The 21724-nt window shown below is 39.8% G+C and overlaps 1 protein-coding gene across 3 annotated transcripts in view; it reads left to right on the top strand.

Moving 5' to 3' along the window:
• Positions 1-21724, top strand: part of FRMPD4 (FERM and PDZ domain containing 4) — a 293442-nt gene that overhangs the window by 176801 nt on the left and 94917 nt on the right. For 2 of the 3 annotated variants that reach the window (XM_054271553.1, XM_054271551.1), the window contains exon 2: positions 9022-9138. In XM_054271553.1, the coding sequence (XP_054127528.1) occupies positions 9022-9138 (117 nt within the window). Of the gene's footprint in view, positions 1-9021; positions 9139-21724 lie in introns of those variants that run through there. The other variant, XM_054271552.1, reaches the window with a different exon arrangement.

The raw sequence follows: 21724 nt of genomic DNA on the forward strand, positions 1-21724 counted from the left end.
CACAGCAGGCAGATTGTATTCATATACAGGTATTGAAGATAATTTGAAATTTACTATGCAGAAAAATGAGATTCCCTTTAGCTTTTCCAAATGCTGTGTGCATAATTGAATTTTAATAACTATATACACCTTAAATTTTTATGGCATAAAATGGACAGTTGTGTAAGAGGTGGTAAGAAATTATATGCTATACTGTTATTTTTATTTAAAATATTATGCCACTTTACAGCATTGTGTTTGCAATGCTCTACTCTCTCCTACCATAAACTCTCATTATTAGTAGCAAGGCAGTCAATGAGATAGATTGCATTTCTACCAGAGGTTTTATGGGACATTTTTTTCATAAGGCAGAAATGGCAAAATTCCTGCACTTCTGCCTGAAACACAGTGGTGAGTCCAGGCTGCACGTCACTGCAAAACTGGTAAGAGGACAAATGTTCATTGAGAGCAGAAGTAACAACACATTAAAGCAAGAAAAAAATCCCTAAAAATAATATGTGAGATAAAATTCAGCATATGATAATAGTTGTGATTTTGTCACAGATCGCATTTTGTGAATAATTAATTTGGTGCCTGGTCTGGGGGTATGCTGCAGATCATATGGTAAGATTTCCTGCATGTACTAGGTTGAGGGAGAAAAAAAAATAGAAAGGTTTTTCAGAAGATTTAGAAATAAATATCAATACTCCATTTACTAAATTAGAAAGAGACAAATATGCTTTGTGTGCTTTCAGTAGTTTGTTTTGTTGAACTTTTTTTTCCTCCTGAAATACTGAGTAGGCTTGAGAAAGCCTAAGGTCGAAATCCCCATTAAAACAGAGAAAAACATCTCTCACACATCAGCTTATTTAGAGACTTTCACTTACTAGCTCACATTAGCATGAAGCTAAAGCATCCTATGGAACAGAAAGTCCAAGAGCCTTTCACAGGCATCCAAGTCCCAGCCATTGCTTGCTGCTTTGGGTAATTCCTGGCTTTAGCAAACACAATTCTGGAGGTGAAAGCAATTCCTTCAGGACTTGGATGGATGGGGTCAGCGTGCTTTAAATGAGAAGTCCTGGCTGTCTAACAGAAAATATGTTGAAGTCTTTTGTTTTTTATGAAATGGGGCCACATCTTTAATAATAATGGATGTAAAACATAGAGCAAGAAGAGACAGGTAAATGAAAAATGTGACCTGTATCAGATATTTTAAGAAGCCCATGAAACCAACCAACCAACCAAATAAAACCCAGAACAAACCAAACAACAGACATAAAAGTGCATTAATTGGGCAGCAATGACTGTGGAGAATCAGAGTACATGCACATTTTTTGCTGAAAGGGAAGACTTACCTTACATGGAACAGGGCAGTGCAAGAAACAGCTCTGTCAGTGATAAAGAGTTTATAACTTTTTGTGGAATCTAAGAAAGGAAGCATTCTGGGGCAGGCAAGGTACCTCAAGGAAGGACAACGCCTTTGCCTTGAACCTTTTCCAAGGCATATGGATGTTGTTAGTGCCTGGAACAGTCCAGCATTGCCTCACAAGGTTTGTTTCATACCTTGTCCCAGTGTCCTGCCTGTACCTTTGGTAGTTATGGGTCCACAGAGGACACCCACAGAGGACAACAGTGGCTCTTTGAGCAGCCAACACTCAATTCTGATGAGCTTTCTATATGTCTGAAACAAGCGTGTTCCATAGGTACTTCACTGTGCTGTTTGGTTACTTGTGTCTTTGCACATATCAGTTAGAGAAGAGGGAGGAAAGCAAAAATAAAATTTTGGAAGATACTCGGTGAAAAATGTTCTACACATAGATCCTTAGAACAAAGTTTGTTTGGAGGTAACATCATGTTGTTGTAGTTTCAGACTGAGAGGAACCATTCCTTGTACAGTGGGGTGTGTAATGGGGCATTTTGAAAAAGCCAGTGGTTTTGTTCTTCATTGTTCTGTACTGCCTGTGATACAGACAGGAGTCTGGAATTGATGCTGAAGTGTTTGGAGCCTGTGAGTGGCTCACAAAGTCTACAAATAGACTTTTCTGGCCATGTGGAACTGCCTTCTTTTTTCCCTGATGAAGTGATGGGCACCTGCTGGTGTATTCCTGCTGGTAAATACCTGCTGGTATTTCCTGCTTGTGGGGCAGAAGAGCTGACATGGAGCATTCCCCATGGAATCCCTGGTAAAAGGGATCCTTTACCTTTCAGATCGGCTACACAGCATGGACCCTTGTTGTCTCATGACTGGCAGCAGGAGCAGTGACTTCTGGAGGAGGAATTCATAATTCCTTGGAGTATCTTCTGTTCTCAATCTAGGCATAGGCTGCCATTTAGAAAAAATCTGTTTTAGGCACTGAGGAGATGGAAGCTAATGAAATCTATGAAAAAACCAGTCTGATGGGGCTTTCTAGAAATGTAACTTCTCTACAATTGTGAATTGCATAGAGGAGTTCAGTGTGAATTTTTGAGTTGTACTTGAGGTTTCCTCTGGTCCCCCAAAGGATTTAAAGGTCGAGTGAAGCCTTTAGCATCGTTCTCTGTTTGGAGTAAGAATGAGTGGTACTTGGTGAAATTGTGAATAATTCAGAACATCTTTGATGGAAAGTGGGGACAGGAGAAAAAAAAGTTTGGAATTTTTTTTGCTTCAGCCAGTGTTTGGGGAGTAGTTTATGCCTAAGAAAGAAAAACTGAGCTGGAGACTCAGTTTTCTGATCAACCGGTGAAAGGCAACCTGGTTTTATTCATAGACCTTACTAGGAAAATGGAAAAAACCAACACAAGGTACAAGAAAGGTGTTTATTTTCTGAATAACATTTGCATTTTCCTGATGATGCATGATGCAGTGAGAAAATTTCAGGCAAGTGTGTAGAATACAGCAGTCTTATTCTACCTTTGACAAGGGCATGGCTGTGTTGCAAAATTATTGAGAATGACAGGTTTCAAAGGGCAAAAATATTTTTCTAGCATTTTATTCTTATGATCAAATAAGAAAGGCAGTCTTGGACAACAATCCTATCTTTGTTGATTGGTTAATTACAAGTTTGAAACTCTAAACTCATTTGTGGGATGATACTCATCAAATTTCTTTTAACTGACATACAAAATTTCAAAAATAGAACACATTTAGATGAGGACTAAAACCCTTCTGCTTTCTTACCCATCAAAAGATTTGAAAGCATGTGGGTTGTAGAAGATGAAGGATATCTGAAGTCATTAGGGTTCCCTTCTGTACTGAAATGATTTAGTAATAAGAGACTCAGTATGAATTAAGATTTTTACTACAGCAGAAGGTGTCTGGGGCAGTTAATTTTCTTCTTTTGAGTTTCTGGCAGAACTACTTCTCTGGGGGTTTATAGGACTCATCTCTTCAAAGACAAGAAGTCTTTCAGTGTCCTTGATCTTGTATCCAGAAACTATTGTCCATCATGTCTGTGTGCCCCTCAGGAGAGTTTCAATAGCAGGGTATGATGATTGATTTTGATAGTATCTCTACAGATTCTTTAAAACTTTCATTCCTCATTTTTTCAAGTTAAAGTGGTATGATGGAGGTAAAAGTATTGCTGTAGTCTTCTGGGACAGGAGAGGGTGAGAACTGGGTTGAGAAAGAAGGGTTTCATTCCTGAGGCAGTGCAAGATTAAATATCATAGAGAGACGGTTACTGAACTCCACTTGTGTCACAATAATGTTTCCTATTTGCAGATAGACATGCCCTGCAGATACTTCAGGTGTGGTGTTCTTACTTTCTAAAACAAATAATACAAAATGTTGTATTATTTCCTCTCGGTACCTCCTTGGGATTGCTGTGGCTAGAGCTGCCTCTGTGCTGTGGAGCTGTGTGTCCTCCATGAGCAGCTCTGGGAGTGCAGTGTGGCTTTTGTGCAGGATGTCTTTCCTTTATGATGGGTGGGAGAGGGACTGCCCTATGTATTGGCATGTGGGAAGCAGAGAACTGGCTTTTGTACCAATGGAGAGTTGAAATGAAGCCAGGCTACCTGGCAAAACTCAAAATTTGGAAGTTTTTTCTTCATGTAAATGTTAATATACTAAAGGAAGTCAGCATATCGACACTGTTACTCCATTTGCAGCGCTGAACTGCTTGTGCTACGTGGTCTCACTTGTGTGAGTCACTGCTGCCCCTGCAGACAGTGCTTTCAGGGAAAAATAATTCCTGTGTGTGAGAGGGTACTATGAGAAACATCAAGATGTTGAACAAGATGATTCCAGGACACTGAATATCCAAATGGTAGACATAACATTATAATATGAATGAATCCCCATAATAAACATTTTATAATTTCAGCCATCCACCACAGTTGCAGAGGTTCAAGGGCTTGCTATAAAACATTAGAGTATAATCCTTCCACTATTTTAATCCAACTGAGGAAATCCAAGGTAGATGCTTAAAAAGTTACTAATACATAAAGAGAAAGTAGGCATAGAATATTAATATTTCAAATTATTTATACTTAGGAAAATCATAGAGCTCCATATGGTTCCACATACAGAGATTTTAAACAATTATGAGGATTTTTGTCAGAAACTCTGTGGATCATTTCAGTTTTTGATAGCCTGTGCTGTGAGCTAACAGATATTAAATAAAAGCAACATGGGGAGAAAATAAGGCAGAGGGGAAAAAAAAGCTAAGGGTTTGGTTTTTTTTTTTTGTAGATGTGTTGAGGGGGAGTTTTCAAGGGGAGCTGCTTTGATGGGAACATTTTGGAAGACATGCCCCAACTGTATACTGAGTGTTGTGCCCCATTAGACATTAAATATGCTAAATACAATCGGGATATTCAATTTAACTGAGTGCTTTACCAAAGAACTCTCTGAAGAACTCAGTTCTACAATTTTTTTTGCTGCCATGTGACCATCTGTGAGGCCATGAAGTAAGCAGAGACGAATCTGAATGGAAAAAAATTAGCTGCTAATTTTAAGGTGAACGAGTTTACTTTCATTGGCACAGGAACAACTGTGATGTGAAGCAGGAGATGCTGGGAAAATGGGAATGCTTTTGTGTCAGTGCCAGTTTATGTTGTTTTAAAATTACAGCCTGAGAGCTTAATTTCCACTAGTTCAGGGAAGAACTATATTTATAACAGAATTTACAGGCTTGAGCTATAGAGGTGGCACAGTTAAAAAAATCTGTCAGGATTTCTATAGCAAAGACCTATTGAGAGGAATCTACAATTGCTGGTTAAAAGAAAACAGTTTGGGGCAATATTACATACTTATTGTCTGTATGTATGTATTGTCTGTCAATTTTTTTAAATTGAATTTTTCAACCTATTTAAACATTTATTTTTTCCACGTTTGAAAGAAGAAATGGTATTGCTTCCTATGTTCATTATTAATGCTATCTGAACTGCTCTGGACATTAGAAAATTTTTGTCTTTAATCTTTAAAAATTCAAACTGTTCTAGTTTTGATCTTTAAAAAAGAAGTGGATAATGCTACAGATTTGCACTTGTTAAGGCATGGTTTATGCTGAGAATGTTCTCCATATCACATAAAGAGCATATCACTGGTACAGTGCAGGAGACTTAACATATGATCTCATGTTTCAGGTCATTACTCAAGCACAGGGCAGAAAAAAGGCTGACCTGAAGATGTTTTCTGTGGCAGAGCTATTGCATTATCAGTCAGAATGTCCCTCCACAGGACACATTGATTCCTTACACACCACTTCAGTAATCGCCACTTTGGCGATTTAATGAACTGATTGTTTAATGTCAAGGAATTCGGAGAGATCAGGTTTTATATTTCTACAGTAGGAATAGCAAAAAGCAGGTTGAGGGATGTTTTAGCTATTCTGCCTTGTTTTCAGACCCCTGCTGGCATGGTGCTGGCCTGGCTTTCGCAGTGAAGTCTGGCACCCAAGAGCTGTGCTCCTGAAGGCTCTCCAGCAGCCAGGCTCGCCATTGCCATGAGCAAGCAGGGAGGGTGATGGACAGCAGCGCCAGTGCTGCCTCTGCAGCCAGGCTTGCTCAAGTAGAAGGTGCATTTTCTTTGTCTTTTTGGCCTTTGTAAGTGCCATAAACCTTGGCAGCCTTGGTGTGCTCCTCCTTTGCGTGTGCAGGAAGGAAATGGCAAGTGGTGATCACTGACCTGAGGGATTTATCCAAGGTCACCAGCTTGGAGGTGGGATTTGGACTGGGATCTCCCAGGGCCTGATGATCTTCCTCACCACTAAGGCATCCTCTTGACTTAAAGATTACCAAGATGACTTTGTTCTTCCCCCAGGTGAAATGTCTGACTTGCTTATCATTCCTGGCATTTATCTCCTCTTTGCCATCTTTTGCCCTTCATAGTGGCCGCTGAAGAGAATTCTTGCAGACAAGCAGAATTATATTCAACAAGTGAAGGGAGGTGTAGAAAAAAAATGCAGTTCACTTGCTCCTTTTTTCAGACTGTACAGGCAGCTGGGATTCCAAGGCACCTCTGAGAGTAAATACCTTGCTTTATTGTGATGATGTGAGTGTTTATTATTGAATTGCACAATAGCTGTAGGAAAAATTATGTCTTTTTTCCCTGTGGAGCCACTGTGAATTTGCACACATCTAATATAGGTGCATCCAGTGTCTCAAGTGCGAATTTGTATCCCACTGATTTTATGAAAGTCTGGAGGAGTAGATCAGATGTAGACATATTTATAGTTAAGTAGGACAGTTATTACCTGTCATATATGATATGGTTCTGACACCATTAATGTTTTAAGGGCTCAAAGAAAGCTTTCAAGGGAATTAGGTGCACCTTAAAAGTCACTAATACTATAATCCTTTCAAAGATGAGCCTTTAATTTGAATGCAGAGAGTTACAATATTGATCATCATCACTGTCCTATGCTCCTACAAATTATCTGATAGTTTGATGTACTTTACTTGGGAATTTAAATGTCACTGTATCCATTTAACAGATGGTGAAATTATAGCACAGGGTTTGTGAAACACATCTAATTAAAATGAAAACTGTTGAATGGATGGGTATCCATTTATACAGTGTTGATAAAAAAGGTTACATTCTTGAGTATTTAGTTAACTGCAGTGGTTAGGATTCCAAATACTCCAAAGTGTTATTTGAAGTCTGTAGATGTAGTTAAGCGGACATTCTCACATTGTAGAATGGCTCCTGTCAAAGAAGGGAGGGACCTTTTCTTTGTCTCTCAAGCATATGGAGAAAAAGGAATGTTTAGGTTTAGCTTAACAAGAAACTGCATGAGAGGGTGTCGAAAGTGTATTGGATTTGTTCCTTGTATGACTGTTTCTAATCAATTCCTTGGATCAGAAATGGACTCGTTGCATTTATCTGGGCTAGTGGAGCCTATCTGACATTTATGTGTTTGATTAGCCTTGAAGAACTAATTTTTTTAAGGATTCTAGCATTTTCAATATTAGATTTAAACTGTGCCTTATGGCAAATACCACTGTTTGAATATGGTAACAGAAATGTTTTTCTACTCCTTGAAGATAGAGTACTTAATGTAATTGATAAACCAAATGATACCTAGCATTCCATTGTAATGCTCTACTTTACATGTAAATTGTATTTTGAAGCACCATTTTTTTTCTCAATTGTGATTAATCCTTGAAATGAAGGGGGAGGGTTGAGCAGCTAGTTTGTTTTTAATGATACATTCCTCCTTTGGGAAAGATTAACTATGCACAACTTCATTGAATTTAGCAATTTACAATCACTTGTTGAGTTGTCTGTGGAGACCAATTCTGTTCCTTCAGAAGTGTTTGTCAGGTTATATTGTGCTCTGTTTCTCTAAAGAAAAGAATTTCTTATGCCTCTATCTGTGGCAAGGGGAAATAAATTCCTTGCTACTATTTGAATTTAAATAAATCTAGCACATAACACCAAGCTGTAATATTTTTGATGGGTGGAGAAAGACAAAAATGGGGAAGACAACTAATTCAAAACATGCTCTTATTTTGTGTGGTTTTGGTTTTCATGTCAAAATTTCAGATTGTATTCCATTTTGGGTGCTTATTCCTATTTGCCTGTCTGTCACATGCCCTTAGCTTTTTTGGTTGCCCTTCCTCTTCTTCCTGCTCTTTCCCTTTTTCAGATTGCACAAAGATATTAATAGCTTGACTAATTTGGCTAAGAGACTTGTTTGTTGTCTTCTGAACCTCTTAGTCCCACAGGAAAAAGTGGGAATGGGCAGTAACTGGCTTAATGCCTGCCAGTGAGGGGAAAAGCATGTGTGCAAACGTTGGGTATTCCTGTGGGAAACAATGGTGGATCCTTGCTAGCTGAATCTTCTTTTGTGTGGAGTCAGTACCTCACAAAACATTTCAGATTACTGGAGAAACACTGTCACTTGGGAGTGCTGCTGGGCCCTTCTTTGGGAGTGGGAATACTAGCAGACAGTGCTGGAGCAGTGGGATAAAAAGATAAAACACTGTGTGGGCTCAGAGATGCTGCAGCCTTTTAAAGGTTATTTGGTGGGAGAGCTTAATGGATAATGATCAAGTGCAAGGAGATTCATATATTCAGGCAATTTAGCATGTTACACAGCAGGGTCATGGCCTTCCCTCGTTCCAGCACAAGAAGCAATAAAATGGCTTGCTAACAGAGAGAAGGTTGGTGCTCCTTTTCGTGCCAGGTGTTGCACTGTGTGTTTGATCTGCAGTGATGCAGTGGGTGGTTTGGTTTAGTTTTGGTTTTTTTCCCTAAAACTGTGCTGAGAGCTGGCATTTGAACAAGGAATGGTGATGAATGAAAATGCTTCCTGTTCCTTTTATTAAAAAAGACTGAAAATTAGCGCTGCGTATGTGGGAATGAGTGAGAATGAAAAATTCACCAACCAAAGGGCTGAACTCAGACTGTTAGAAATGACAGCCTATCTTTCTAGTGACTGAAAGAATATCATAAATGTAAATAGATCTGCTAACCTCCGTTCCTTGCCTGGGTTTTGACTCTGTATTTCACAACTATGAAAGTAATTTGATGTCAAGTGAATCATATGAAGTACAAGAGAGAAATAACTTTATTTTTTTCCTTTCTTTTCCCCTCCACCACCTTTTCCAAAATTGCAGCCACAGGAATAAATCTTCAGGCTGGCCTCACCCTTCAGGGACCTGGAGCTTGAACCAGGGGACACCTTATGGATGGGAGATGACGGCTAACAGAGATGGAAGAGATTACTTCATCAGGTAAGGGGCAGTGTGAGCTGTGCACTGTGGGGCACAGCACTGCAGCCCTGCTCTCAACTGTATCCCCTTGGAATCCCAATTCCTGCTTCAGCCCAACAGGGTTAATGTTCACTGCTTTGATTTATGGCACGGGGATAGCTCAGACTGTGCTTTCTGCTCTTTGCTTTGGTACTTGGTTATTTCATTTGCTCAAGAGAATGTTGGTAATACAAGGACCTGTAATTCTTTGAGAATTACAAGTAAGGTCATTAACAAAAGATAAAGAAAAAATAAAAATGCCATGTTTAAAGAATGAGGCAGAAGGTCAGTTCTGGCTGAGACTTCCAACTCTCCTACATGTTGATGCCTTAGGATTTAGCTTTTATATTTTTCAGATCCTGTACTGCTTCAGTTGTGTAACTCTAAAACTCCAAGCCTGTCAGCTGCTGTTCTCCTCTTTTATTCAGACAAAGCAATTCCTCTCTAGGCCTGAAACTCAAGGACACTTTATTGTCCCAGGCCCAGAGAGATGTAAACAACAGTGAAGGGGGGGGGGGGGGGGGGGCAAACTTGGAGTAAATTATTTCATTACCTGAAACTGTAATTGGAGGATTAACCCCTGATATGGAAATAGACCAAACTTTTAAGTTGTGACCATTGTCCATCTTGGGAAAAGCCCCCTGGAGACTTTTGACTGCCCAAGATGCACCTATTGAAGACCCTTAATGAAGACCCACTTTTATACTCTTAATTTTGTCTAGCCTCTGTTTTAGGTAGCCACTCCAAGACATCAATGTGAGGTCTTTTGGTTTGTCTAATATATCCATTATACTGAATAATGTAGAAAGTGAATGTTTGGATCATGTATAGTAAATATACTAGTTCTTAGCTTTCCCACAGTTTTTAGCTCTGGTTTAAAAATTAAATATCAATATTTATGATATAATTGTAAACATAATTGGCTTTTCTTTTCCCATCGTAAGCTGTGCATAATTATTTTTTAAATCACTGAGGTGCTTTGGATAAAACACATTTTGCTGTTCTAGCAAATGTACTCTTAGGTGGCTTTGGAACTTCTTCACTAAAGTAGGATTGGCAGAACTATTGGCTGCTTGGCATTTTTTCTTTAGCTTACATTTCATTTTTAAGGTTAGCATTTTGATTCTGTTCTTGTGAAGTTTTGGCTTTTAAAATTGTTATTTAATTTTTGTCTTTATCAACCTATTTAGAAACTTGCAGGTGCTTGAAAAAGTCGTGGATGAGAATTAGAACTCTTTTAACACAGAGGAGAAGGATCAAACATATTTTTAATTGACTATTAAAAGTCTTTAATTCTCTCAAGATCCTTCAACTGCAAAAAAATAATTGTAAAGCATAAGGCTGAAGATCCCTGTAACTGTGCTTTTCTTCCCTAGCCCTTTTGCCCACGGGCTATGCCTTGGCTTCCTAGGAGGCATTTGCTTTCGGAGCCAAAGCAAGATTTGTAGCAGCCTGGTGACCTGAAGGCTTTCAAGATTTAGAGCAATTTCAGACCTGTCCAAATTGGAACAAATTTTCTGGGTTAATGAGGGCTCAGAAGCTGACTTTGAGATGTTGTTTTCTTGCGTCAACAAGTATTTGTCATGCTTTGGATGTCTGAAAGATGGGCAGTGTGAAGCTGAATGCCAGGCACAATATAACTGTATTAGCATAGGCTTTCTGCCTGAGTAAATGAGGCTTTCCAAGAAGTATAGGTGAGCCTCTGTGAGACTCTTGTTTCTGTTACTCAGGTTCATGAAGATACCTGCACATCTCATTCTTATTTTCTGCAGACTGTTGGCATGTTTTCATCTGTGTGAATGAGATTCATTTGAAGGATTAATATCCTGATTATGAGGAGAGGTGCTACATTTGATTGCTCCTTTTTCCTCACTGGTCACATAATGGGATGCTGCACTTGTTGTGTAGCTGTCAACAGCTTTAGCTTAGAAAAAGCAGTGCCTTAGTACTCATTAATTTTGCAATTTGGGAATGTTTACTAATCCTCTGTAGCTAATGATTATTTGTTTGGTTTTTTTAATGGCTTTTAGTACCTTAAAGTGCCACATCCCTCTCTTAAATTGAGAAAATTCTATCTAGGAAAAAAAAAATCCATAACAGGGAGTGCCAAATTATGCCTTAAGTAACATGAGGCCCATGGTTTTTTTGTTTTTGGGGTGCTTGTTTTAGGTTTTTTTTCTCATGCTCTTGCAAGGTGCTTGTTTTTTGTTCTCTTTTGGGCTCTGGTCTTCCACTTTTCTCTGGATGGCAGACTATGTGGAGAAAAATAGTCTGCTCTAAGAGGTAAAGGGCATGGTAGAAGCCTTTGATGTTTTGTGCCAGACTTTCCAACCCACTGGAAGCTCTGAGCAGTTTCAGGTGCAAGGTGAGCAGTGCTACATACCTACACACTGTGTGGTTTATTGTACACATTATTACAGGACAAATTCCTACAGTATCAAATGCTTCACAGCAACAGCACTGGCTGTAGCACGTGCACTGATGTGCTTCCAGAGTAGCAATGCATCTTACATGAAATGATGTAAGGAGTGCACTAAAAGCCAGTACTTTTGGAAACAGGATGAAATCAGGAAACCGTTTGGAGCCATGTACTGCTAGCAGCCATCCACCATTACTAGGGAACACCAGCCCCTGGCTGCTACAATGGGACTGGGTGGTTCCATTAGATAGATCCTGGTTTGAGAAGAATGACCCAAGACTAAATAGAGCCAGTGACTTGCCAGTGCTTCCTCTGTGGAGGTGTACATAGTATTTGTCCTTACATTGACTGTTATTTGGCAGAGGAGCTCTCTCTGGCTTTCAAAACAACTATTTTTGCAAATACTACATGAGACTATGTAAATTAAAACAGAATTTAATTTTCTTTCTTTCATTTTCGCACCTAGATTTTGGGAATGATATAGTGAGATGATTGTTGACTGTTATGCCAATAAAGACAGGAGGGAGATCAGTCAGATAGCATTTTTATTGTCTCTAAGGCTTTTTATATCCATGCAAATTAACAAATTGCATCACACTGAAGGAGAAAAAGCAATTCAAATACTTTGCTTGGTTTTGATTAAAGATGTATAAACCAGGTATTATCACAATGAAATGTATGTGTGAGTTCTGTACAAGGAAGCAACATAATTCATAGCGACATTAACTGCTTTTTAATTAAATAATTTACTTTGTGCCATATGTACATATCCATTCAACTGCAAGCAGACATATTGTAATTTTGAAATTGTGGGAGGAACAGAGAGTCCAGGAGAATCTTCTGGTGAAATGAAATGTAATTATAATGTGTTGGAGCAAATGCTTTAAGGCATGAATGGGAAGAGATGTTTATTCTTTCTGCTGAAGCAAATTTGATTTCTTTCAAATCTCTGAAAGCCCTTATGACATGAGCTAATCAGGGGCAGCTTCCCTCACCAGGCAGTGCTTTTGTAAAAGTGTGAGAAGAATCTTTTATCAAAATATTTTCAGATGTTGCTATCAATTCATTATCTCTTTTGTACAGATGGCACAGCCAGGGTCATTTTGCAAAGCTCTAAAATATTTTTTCTTAAGTTTAGGCCATGGTACATAAAGGTTTCAGAGCTTCACCCATTCCCTTTTAACTTGCCCCTTTTACTTGAAATAGCATTATAATAAAAGTAATACATTTCAGTGTGGGGGGATGGCAATCATCTAATATTCTCCCAGCATGTTTCTGTACTCCACAAGCTGTATTAAACTGGACTTTTAATATGAAATAATTTGAATATGTTATATTTACCCACTTTAAAATCCTAAGTGTTTTATTTGCATCTATTATATATGCTGTGTATATGATTATGAGAAATTCTGTAATGTTAATTTGAATACAAGCATGGCACGTATTAAAAATGGCTTTGTGTGAGTATAGTATTCCAGAGAGCAGAAGGAGCAGAAGGTTTTGGCTGATTTTGTATACAAAAGGTTGAGACTCACAGCAATTTTAGGTCCTTATTTTTGCTACTGCTGTGATCTTACTGATTTTTGGGCCTGAACATTTTTGTCCTTTCCCTTGTGGAAATTTTGCTGCTTGTCAAATCTAGAGGGAATTTGATAGAGGGGAATAAACAGGCAAAAGCTAATAAAAAGTCAATCTTATGGAGAAAGCAATAAATTTTATGTTGGTTTTGCTCTAAGCCAGTCCTTTCCATGGTCTGATGAAGTTGCAGAATGGTTTAGCATGGAAGAATCCTCTGAAGGTCAGCCTGTCCAGCCTCCTGCTCAGACCATGGATATTACCTGGTGGTGAGCATTGCTGCCACACTCAAACCATCTGAATGGTTTGAGAACAGGGTTGCAACAGATTTGTATTGTCTTAAGCTGCCCTGCAACTCCACTGTATGGTGCAAGTTGAAGCCTTCAAAAGTCAAACCTTTTTGATCCCTATTACTGTTTAATTCCATTTTCATGGATCTGGTTTCTGTCATTCAAATAAAGACCAGAGAATGTGAAATAAAATTAGCTGAAAGGAAGTGTAGCCCTCCTCATGTGAACTTAAAGTAACACTGGTTCTACTAAGGTGTAGTTAGTTATTAGATTTTTAAGATAGAGAGGTCCGTTAGGTCAATTTGTTGCCCTGTCTTTGTTTGCAAGAGGTGCTATTGGTTGTGTTTACTTTATTTTGCTTTATTATTTTTATTGATTGTGTTTACTTATTCTTGCTATTTCCTGGGAGAGGATGATGGGGTCTGTCTGTGTTTCCACTTTGGCTTGCTCCCTATTTGACTCCAAGGACCCTGACCATCTGTACTTTGTGCTTATTACCTTGCATCTGTGCTCCAGTCTGCAACAAACTCAGCAAACAATTGGGATCCCAGATGAGAAATTAAAGGAAGCACACCCAGAGATCAAAGCCTGCAGCATTATTACTGCTTGGCTTGAACCCATGGGTCAGTCTCCAGAGTGCACAGCAGAACTGGGAGAGGACTACCTGTCAAAAGTCTTTCTGAATTTTGTTTATGTTAATATGACATGGTTGCTAGGGCAGTTGAAATGACTAAGTGACCCACCTAGGGGATGAGGGAAACTGAGGATGTAGGCTACTTGGACTTTAACAAAGTCTTTGATATTGTCTCCCATGGCATTCTCATGGAAAAGCTGGCAGCCCACATCTTGGACAGGTGCTGTCTTGACTGCATTAAAAACTGGCTGAATGGCTGAGCCCAGAGAAGAGTAGTAAAAGGTATCACATCCAGCTGGAGGCCAGACACTGGTGGGGCTCCTCAGAGCTCAGTACTGGACCAGTCCTGTTTCATGCCTTTATTAAGGGATGAGGGGATCAAGGGCACCCTCAGTGTGGTCACGGACAGCACCACGTGGGGGTAGGAGTGTTGATCTGCTGGAGGGTTGGGAGACTCTGCAGGGGGATCTGGACAGGCTGGGTCAGTGGGTGAGGCTCTGTTGAGTAACACACTCAGTGCAGGCAGCTCAGTGTGCAGCTGCAGTGGGGGCTGCAGGTTGAGCTCTGTGGGGTGGGAGCTGGCAGGTGGGACACTCAGAGACACGGCAGGAGCCAAGGATCCCAGCCTTCCCTGTGCTAAAACTGTAAGGATACAAAAACCCAGTTTTCCTTTTTTCAGAGTCCCTCCTCAGAGGCATCCAGCTCAAGCTGTTATTTTATTATTGCACCATGATTAAATTATTTTAAGCATCAAGACCTGTGAGACTCTGCTATGGGAAACTTGGGGTTGAGCTGGTAAGGAAACCTGGTCTGATGATGAGTGTGGGTGTGTAGCTGTGAAGGGGCCTTGGTCCCAGCTCCGGTGGTGTGAATGTGGCAGAGTGACTCCTGGATGGTCAGGCAGGGACAGTTGAACAAGTCCAAGTTGCTGGCTCCTGCACTTCAGTCACAACCCTCCCTGCAGCACTACAGGCTTTGGGAGAGTGGTTGGAAAGCAGGCCAGTGGAAAAGGACCTGAGGATGTTGGTTGACAACAGGCTGAACATGAGCTGGTGTGTGCCCAGATGGCTGAGACGGCCAACAGCATCCTGGATTGCATCAAAAATAGTGGGACCAACAGAACTGGGGAAGTAATTGCTCCTCTGCACTGGCCACTGGTAAGGCCACACCTCAAATCCTGTGGTCAGTTTTGGGCTCCTCACTTCTGGAAAGACACTGAGGTGCTGGAGCATGTGCAGAGAAGGACAACAGAGCTGGTGAAGGGTCTAGAGAACTGAATCATATGAGGAGCTGCTGAGGGAGCTGGGGTGTTTAGCCTGGAGAAAAGGAGGCTGTGGGGAGACATTACTGCCCTTCTCAACTGCCTGAAAAAATTACAGCGAGATGAGGGTCGGCCTCTTCTCCCAAGCAGTCAACAGAAAGAGAGGACATAGCCTCAAGCTGCACTAGGGGAGGTTCAGCTTGGACATCAGGAAGAATTTCTTCATGGGAAGGGTTGTTAAACATGCCCAGATGGAGTCACCATCCCTGGAGGTGTTCAAGAAATGACTCTATGTGGCACTTAGTGCTATGGTCTAGTTGACAAGGTGGTACTCAGTCAAAGGTTGGACTTGGGGGTCTTTTCCAACCTAAATGATTCTGATACCTGCACATCATATTTTGATATCCTGAGCTCCTTGTTGTTCACTAGTGCTTTTGTATTTAGCATAAAAAAATAATTCTAGATTTCTTCCATGTGTATCTGGCAAGCTTAATTCTTTTCTCTAAGGTATGTTTTCCTGCATATTTAATCTCCATGACTTTCAGCTTCTGAAATCATTACATTTAGGTTGTCCTTGTTTGGCTTAGTAGCTGTGCTATTCCTGAAACATGAAATTCTCAAAAGTCAGCTTTGGCCCTGTACAGAAGATAGAGGTAACGTGTTTGTGTTCTTTGATAACTCTTGTAGCTCACAACATCCTAAATTCTCAAAGCATACATGGTACAATATTTCTTTGCAATAAAACAATGTTATGATATTCTTCTGTACTCAAATACTTACCTAAATTTTCTGTAGTAGTCTTCATCTTATTCTTTTAGTGCCTGCTGTGCTTAGAAGAGGAACTCAGTTGTGTTTTCTGAAAGTTCACCTCTGTGCCTGTTGATGCATCCTGTCTGGCCTGTGTGCTCCTGCTTGTACACCCACTTCTCATAGCTGGCCAGCAATGTGGAATAACACAACACAATCAGTAATTATATTAAAGGCCTATCAATCAAGCATCCTGCTTATTAAGGACCAATAATTTATACCAGATGCAAAACTGAGGCTCACAGCCTGCAAATCACTATACTTCAAAATAAATAAGCACAGAAGATGATCAGACCATTCAGCAATTTTTTAAAATTATTATTTTCTATTTTTATGTCTAGCCTACCCCAACCTTCTCGTATATGTGTTCTGTAGGTGTTTGCGTTGTTGGAAGGTTCTGAAAACCGTCAATGGTTATAAGTAAAATACAGTGAAAGCCTTGATTGTTGTTACTGCGCTGCTCATCTTCCTGAGTTTTGAAAAGGCTGTTGTTATTTTACCTTAAAACAACGATAGTACATAAGGCCATAATGAAAGTTTGGAGTCACAGGAGCCACTTTCTGCCCTGTAGGTATGATGTTACACAGCACTTTATTGAGCACATTGCATTCTTTCATCTCTAAGTACAGAAACAATGTTGACTGGATTCACAGGGGGATTTATGTGATATTCACAAAAATGCAAGCAGCACAGCTGCTGCTGCTGCTTTGTTCACGAGGGCACTCATGCCTTGTGCAGGGCACCTTTCCTCGGATGAGGGCTGTGAGCAGGCAGCCCATGTGCTGGTTCAGTGCCCCAGCCAAAGGCCGACTGCCGTGCGCCTCTCCGGGCACCTCCGCTCCCAGGTGAGATGCCAAGGGGAAAAAAGGCAGTGGAATCACACTCTGGCCCACTTATTCCTGAGTCCCTAAAAGGGACATCCAATGAGATTGAATGGCAGGCAGTTTAACAGTGATAAAAATAGTACAACCTATATAATTAGCAAATAGAACTCTCAGCTACAGGTTACAGTAAAGCCTAAAATGCTTCATAGGATTGAAATGTACATTTGCAAAGTACATTTGTAATAAGACTTTCACTATTAAATTACATAGGATTAAAAAAAATTAGAGCCGATATAAAATCTTATGTTTCAGACAAGCGGGTGAGTCAGCTGCTGACTGCCTAGGGCTAGGACGAAACTTCCTGTATTAATCAGGTTATTCTATAATTACAAGGTTTCTTGCACCTTCCTCTGAAGCGGGTACTGAGTGCTGTTAGAGAAAGAATACTGGAGCAGGCGGACAACAGGTCTGATTGGTATGGCGATTCTTGGCTTTTTCTATCTCTTTTATGTTGGTTTTTTTAAAATTCCCTTGTCACTAATACGGATGGTTGATATGAATAGTGTGCTATTAGAGAAAGAGTGCTGCTCTGCTTCTTTCAGACTGAATACAAATTTGTTGCTAAGGATTTGACCTACTCAAGGACAGGATCATATGGTGGAAGGGGGAGTGGGTCTAGACGAGATGAGCAGCAGCAGGAATGCACAAATGGAAGGGACTGTTTAAAGCAAACCTGAATAATTAGAAAGGATGGGAAGGAAAATTGTATAGCAACCTGTTTATGTCAGTGGTTTGCCTAGAGACTACTCGGGTATGGTGAAAAAGAAAGTATTGCAAAATCAGCTCAACCTCCTGAAAAGAGAGGATGATTTAACAATTGTCCTTCCTTCACAAAGAGATGTTGCTCTAGCCATAAATACAGCAGTCATAAATATGACAGACAAAGAGATGTTAATACTGGCTGGCATAAATCGTTGTTATAATGGAGAGTATGATAGCAAGGAGATGACGGTTTGTGGGGTTGTCTTATTTTAACTAGAGCATGGAAAAATAGAGAGTTCATTTCATTGTAAGGCAGCTGTACCTAACCTGGTTAGTGTGCTGTAACTCAGGAGCTTGTCACAGTAGCGTGGCTCCCTCCCTCTCTACTGGCTTGCAGTTTTTGAGTCCCCTCTGCACACACATAGAACCCTCACTGACTGAACCAAGAGTATTTCTCACACTGGAAAGGTGAGGGGGGTTATACAAGAAGGTGTGAATGTGGGTGAGACTCCTCAGAATAGAAAAAGTTTTTGATCAGCCATTTGCCTTGGGTTGCCTGTATGTAATTATACCTAAGTGGAGTACAGGGAATCATACTGTGGGCCTCTGCTACAGCAAATTCGATGTTTCTGAGCTAGTCCTCTGTGTTTTCTCCAAACACAAACTGGATGGGGACACCGTGAAAATCAGAGAATATTGCGTCCTGAACACTGTTACTCTTGTGTGTTTGAAGATGGATTAGGAAGGAATGACACTTTGGGAGCAGAACCTGTATTAAAAAAAAAAATAAAAATCAAAGTACTCTAACCCAGGATCACAGAGTACGTTAACACAGAGGTGCAATGATTAAATCCTCAGTATTGTTGGAGTACACAGTGTTCTAGGCAGGTGTTTCATATGGAATTACAGCAGCTCATCTGTGAATTGAATTGCAGCATGTAAATGCTTTTGTAGAAGCATTGCTTTGGTACACTAAGATACCCTTCCTTGGAGTGTAAAACAAATTAATTCTTGTAAACAGTTTGTGTGAGAATGATAGTCCCCACTGGAGTCTGTTTTTTCAAGCATGGCTTTCCTAAAACAGTGTGGTCCCTGCAGAACTGATATTAAAGGTGTCAAGTTCTGGTTCTGTAAAGCCATGGAAGTGGCTGGAAGAGAGGTAGTGGTTTGTAAGAAGCTAAGTCTTATCTTGGGTCAAATGCTGGTATCCCAATTGATGCAAACACAGAGACTCTGGATATGAAATAAAACCAGGCTATGTAAAAATAAGGAGGGGAATACAGCCCTAGAAACACCTGAAAGGTGTTTTCTGCAGCTTCCACATGGGGCCTTAGTGGCCATGAGCTTGAAAAATTAAAGCAAAGCTGTCTGATACTTGGTGATGGAACTGAGACCTTTCACAGCAGAGGCTGTGAAAATTTCCCCTAGAGCTGCAGTTATGACATTGAGAGAAAAATGTGCTGGAGCTGGGTGATAGAGCTGGAAAAAAAAAAGACAGGGTATGAGAGGTAGCACACTCTATTCTGCTGTTTAAATAGTACAGTTGAAGTTTATCAGTTCATCGTGGTGAATGTACAGAATTTAAAATGAGTTACTTAATGTGTTATGCCATGCCAGGAAATACTGTATTTCCAGCAGACACTCATGTACTAAAGAACTGCATGCTGATGTATATGAAAGCCAGCACTCAGGAAGCCTAATTCATCCTGTGGGATTAATTTCTCTCATGTTAATATATTTACAGTTTTCTGTAAAGAACATCAAGTATAAGCCTCCTGTGAAAGGTTCTTGTCTAGACTGATATTGTAGAAAAGGAAGATAATTTGTTTTAGAAAGACAAGATGAAACTACTAAAAGTCTACTGAATTTTACTTCTCATTTACTTCTAAATTGCCCTTTTTATAATGAAATACTGCCTAATTATACTCAAAATTCTCAGCTCCCAAATATCATTCTAAAAATCCTCATATTTTGTATGTTGTCATATATGTATAAGATTCAGGTAAAGAAATAGTTCAACTGAACTCAAATTAATCTAGTCACTGACAACATTATGACTCACTGCAGTATTTTGAAAGCTGTTTATCTCAAGTTCACTGGAATCCTGTACCGTTCCACAGAAGAACTTCAATTTAAAATAAACCAATCAAACTGTGTCGCTGAGCAATTAAATATCTCCATGGTAACAGGGATTAAGCACATAAGGTAAAGACCTGCTGACAGTGCAGAGATTATTTCAAATTTCTGGCTCTTCCAGCAGTAGACAAATGAATTTACATTTTCTGTGTCGAACATTGGGAGACATAAAATGAAAGCGATTGAGCTACTTCTGTGACATCTTGGGACTTCAGACAGTATTTTCTTGACAGGGGAAGTAATTAGATGGAATTACAAGAAGGAACTTAGCAGACAGATACAAATAAGCATTTGCTCATGGGATTTATTTAGCTCTTCATAATTAAAACCTGGATAGGCATATTATTTAGGATACAAATAGCATGGAAAAATCTTGCCATAATTTAAAAAGTTAACAGCATAATAACACCATTTTTCTTCTAATTTTTAAGAGATCTTAGGTTCACTTAGGAGAGAAGGTTATTTGCAGCTCTGCTATCAAGTAATATTTTTAATGAGAAATGTACTTCTAAAGTTATAGTGCAGATAGCCACACTGATATTCAGTGAAGACACAGGATGATGCTTTAATCAATCCTAACATCTTTCTGATTCTCTCTGACTTTATTCCTAGCTTTTTCATGTGTACTTATTAAAACCACTGGAAATGCTCATCTACTGGCATGTGTAGCTCTCAGCTTTCAGTTATGCAGCTTAGGGTTGGTTTGTTTTACTTTTCTCAGATTGGCTTTTGGTTTGGTTCCTAGGGACATAGAAAGACTTGGAAGGGACCTTAAAGATCAGTCAGTTCCAAGCACCTGGTGAGCACAGGGACACCTTTCACTGGACCAACCAGCGCAATTGCTCAGGGCTGCATCCAGCCTGGCCTTGAAAACTTCCAGCAATGGGGCATCCAAAGCTTCTTTGGGCAACCTGTGTCTTCCAGTTCCTCACTGCCCTCAGAGTAAAGAATTTCTTCCTAGTATCTAATCTAAATCTCGCCTCTTTCAATTAAAACCATTGCTCCTTGTCCTGTCATTGAATGTCCATAAATAAAATATGTTTCTCCAGCTCTCCCATAGGGCCCCTTAAGGTACTGGAAAGCTGCTCTAATGTCTCCCTGGAGCCATCTCTTCTCCAGACTGAACAATTCCATTTCTCCCAGCCTGTCTTGATAGAAGAGTTGCTTTTCTGTCAAAATGTGGGAAGTGGAAGTGAGCTGTAGGTATTCATCCTGTATTAGGTACTTTTAAACTCTGCAGTGCTTCTGCATTCTGAATATTCTTTCAGTATTTTGAGCTCACAATATATTGAGATGAAAGGTGTATTATGCTTACTAGTTTGAGGTTGGTCTTGGAGTCATGCTGTTCTCATTCTTTGTGGAAGGAGGGGATTCCTATCCTTGCAGATAAGACACTTGGAAAATCATTTTATAAGACCAAGTTGTAGATGGACCCACAAATGAACCTCTTCAGTTGGAATTAGAATTTACCTACCCTGTCCAGCTACATTTTGTTGTCTGCTTTTGACTGTGGGAGTCCATGTAGTCTTGGATGTCTTTGTTCCCTGTTCATTTCAAGCATAAGCTTAGGTCTCTGTGTGTAAAGCAACAGGCTTTTTAGCTGTGCTCTTATGAAGAGACATTGCTTCGATTGTCCTAGTTGTCTGACACTCAGCTTTATGTTAGAATGTCCTTCCTTGCATATTGAGGTGCAATTTTTTCTCTTTGCATCTTGGGATGAAAAAGTTTTGTTAAAAATTCATAATAAATATGGCAGATATATCTAAAAGTCATGGTAACTGGTACATTCCTAAAGGAAGAGATTAACACTAAGCACATTTGGTAGGAATGAGTGTAGAGTGTCTGTTTATGGCTGTACTC

Source organism: Melozone crissalis, unplaced genomic scaffold, assembly GCF_028551555.1.
Source record: "Melozone crissalis strain CALT ecotype California unplaced genomic scaffold, PUWL_Pcris_2 ptg000013l_1, whole genome shotgun sequence".
Taxonomy (NCBI): domain Eukaryota; kingdom Metazoa; phylum Chordata; class Aves; order Passeriformes; family Passerellidae; genus Melozone; species Melozone crissalis.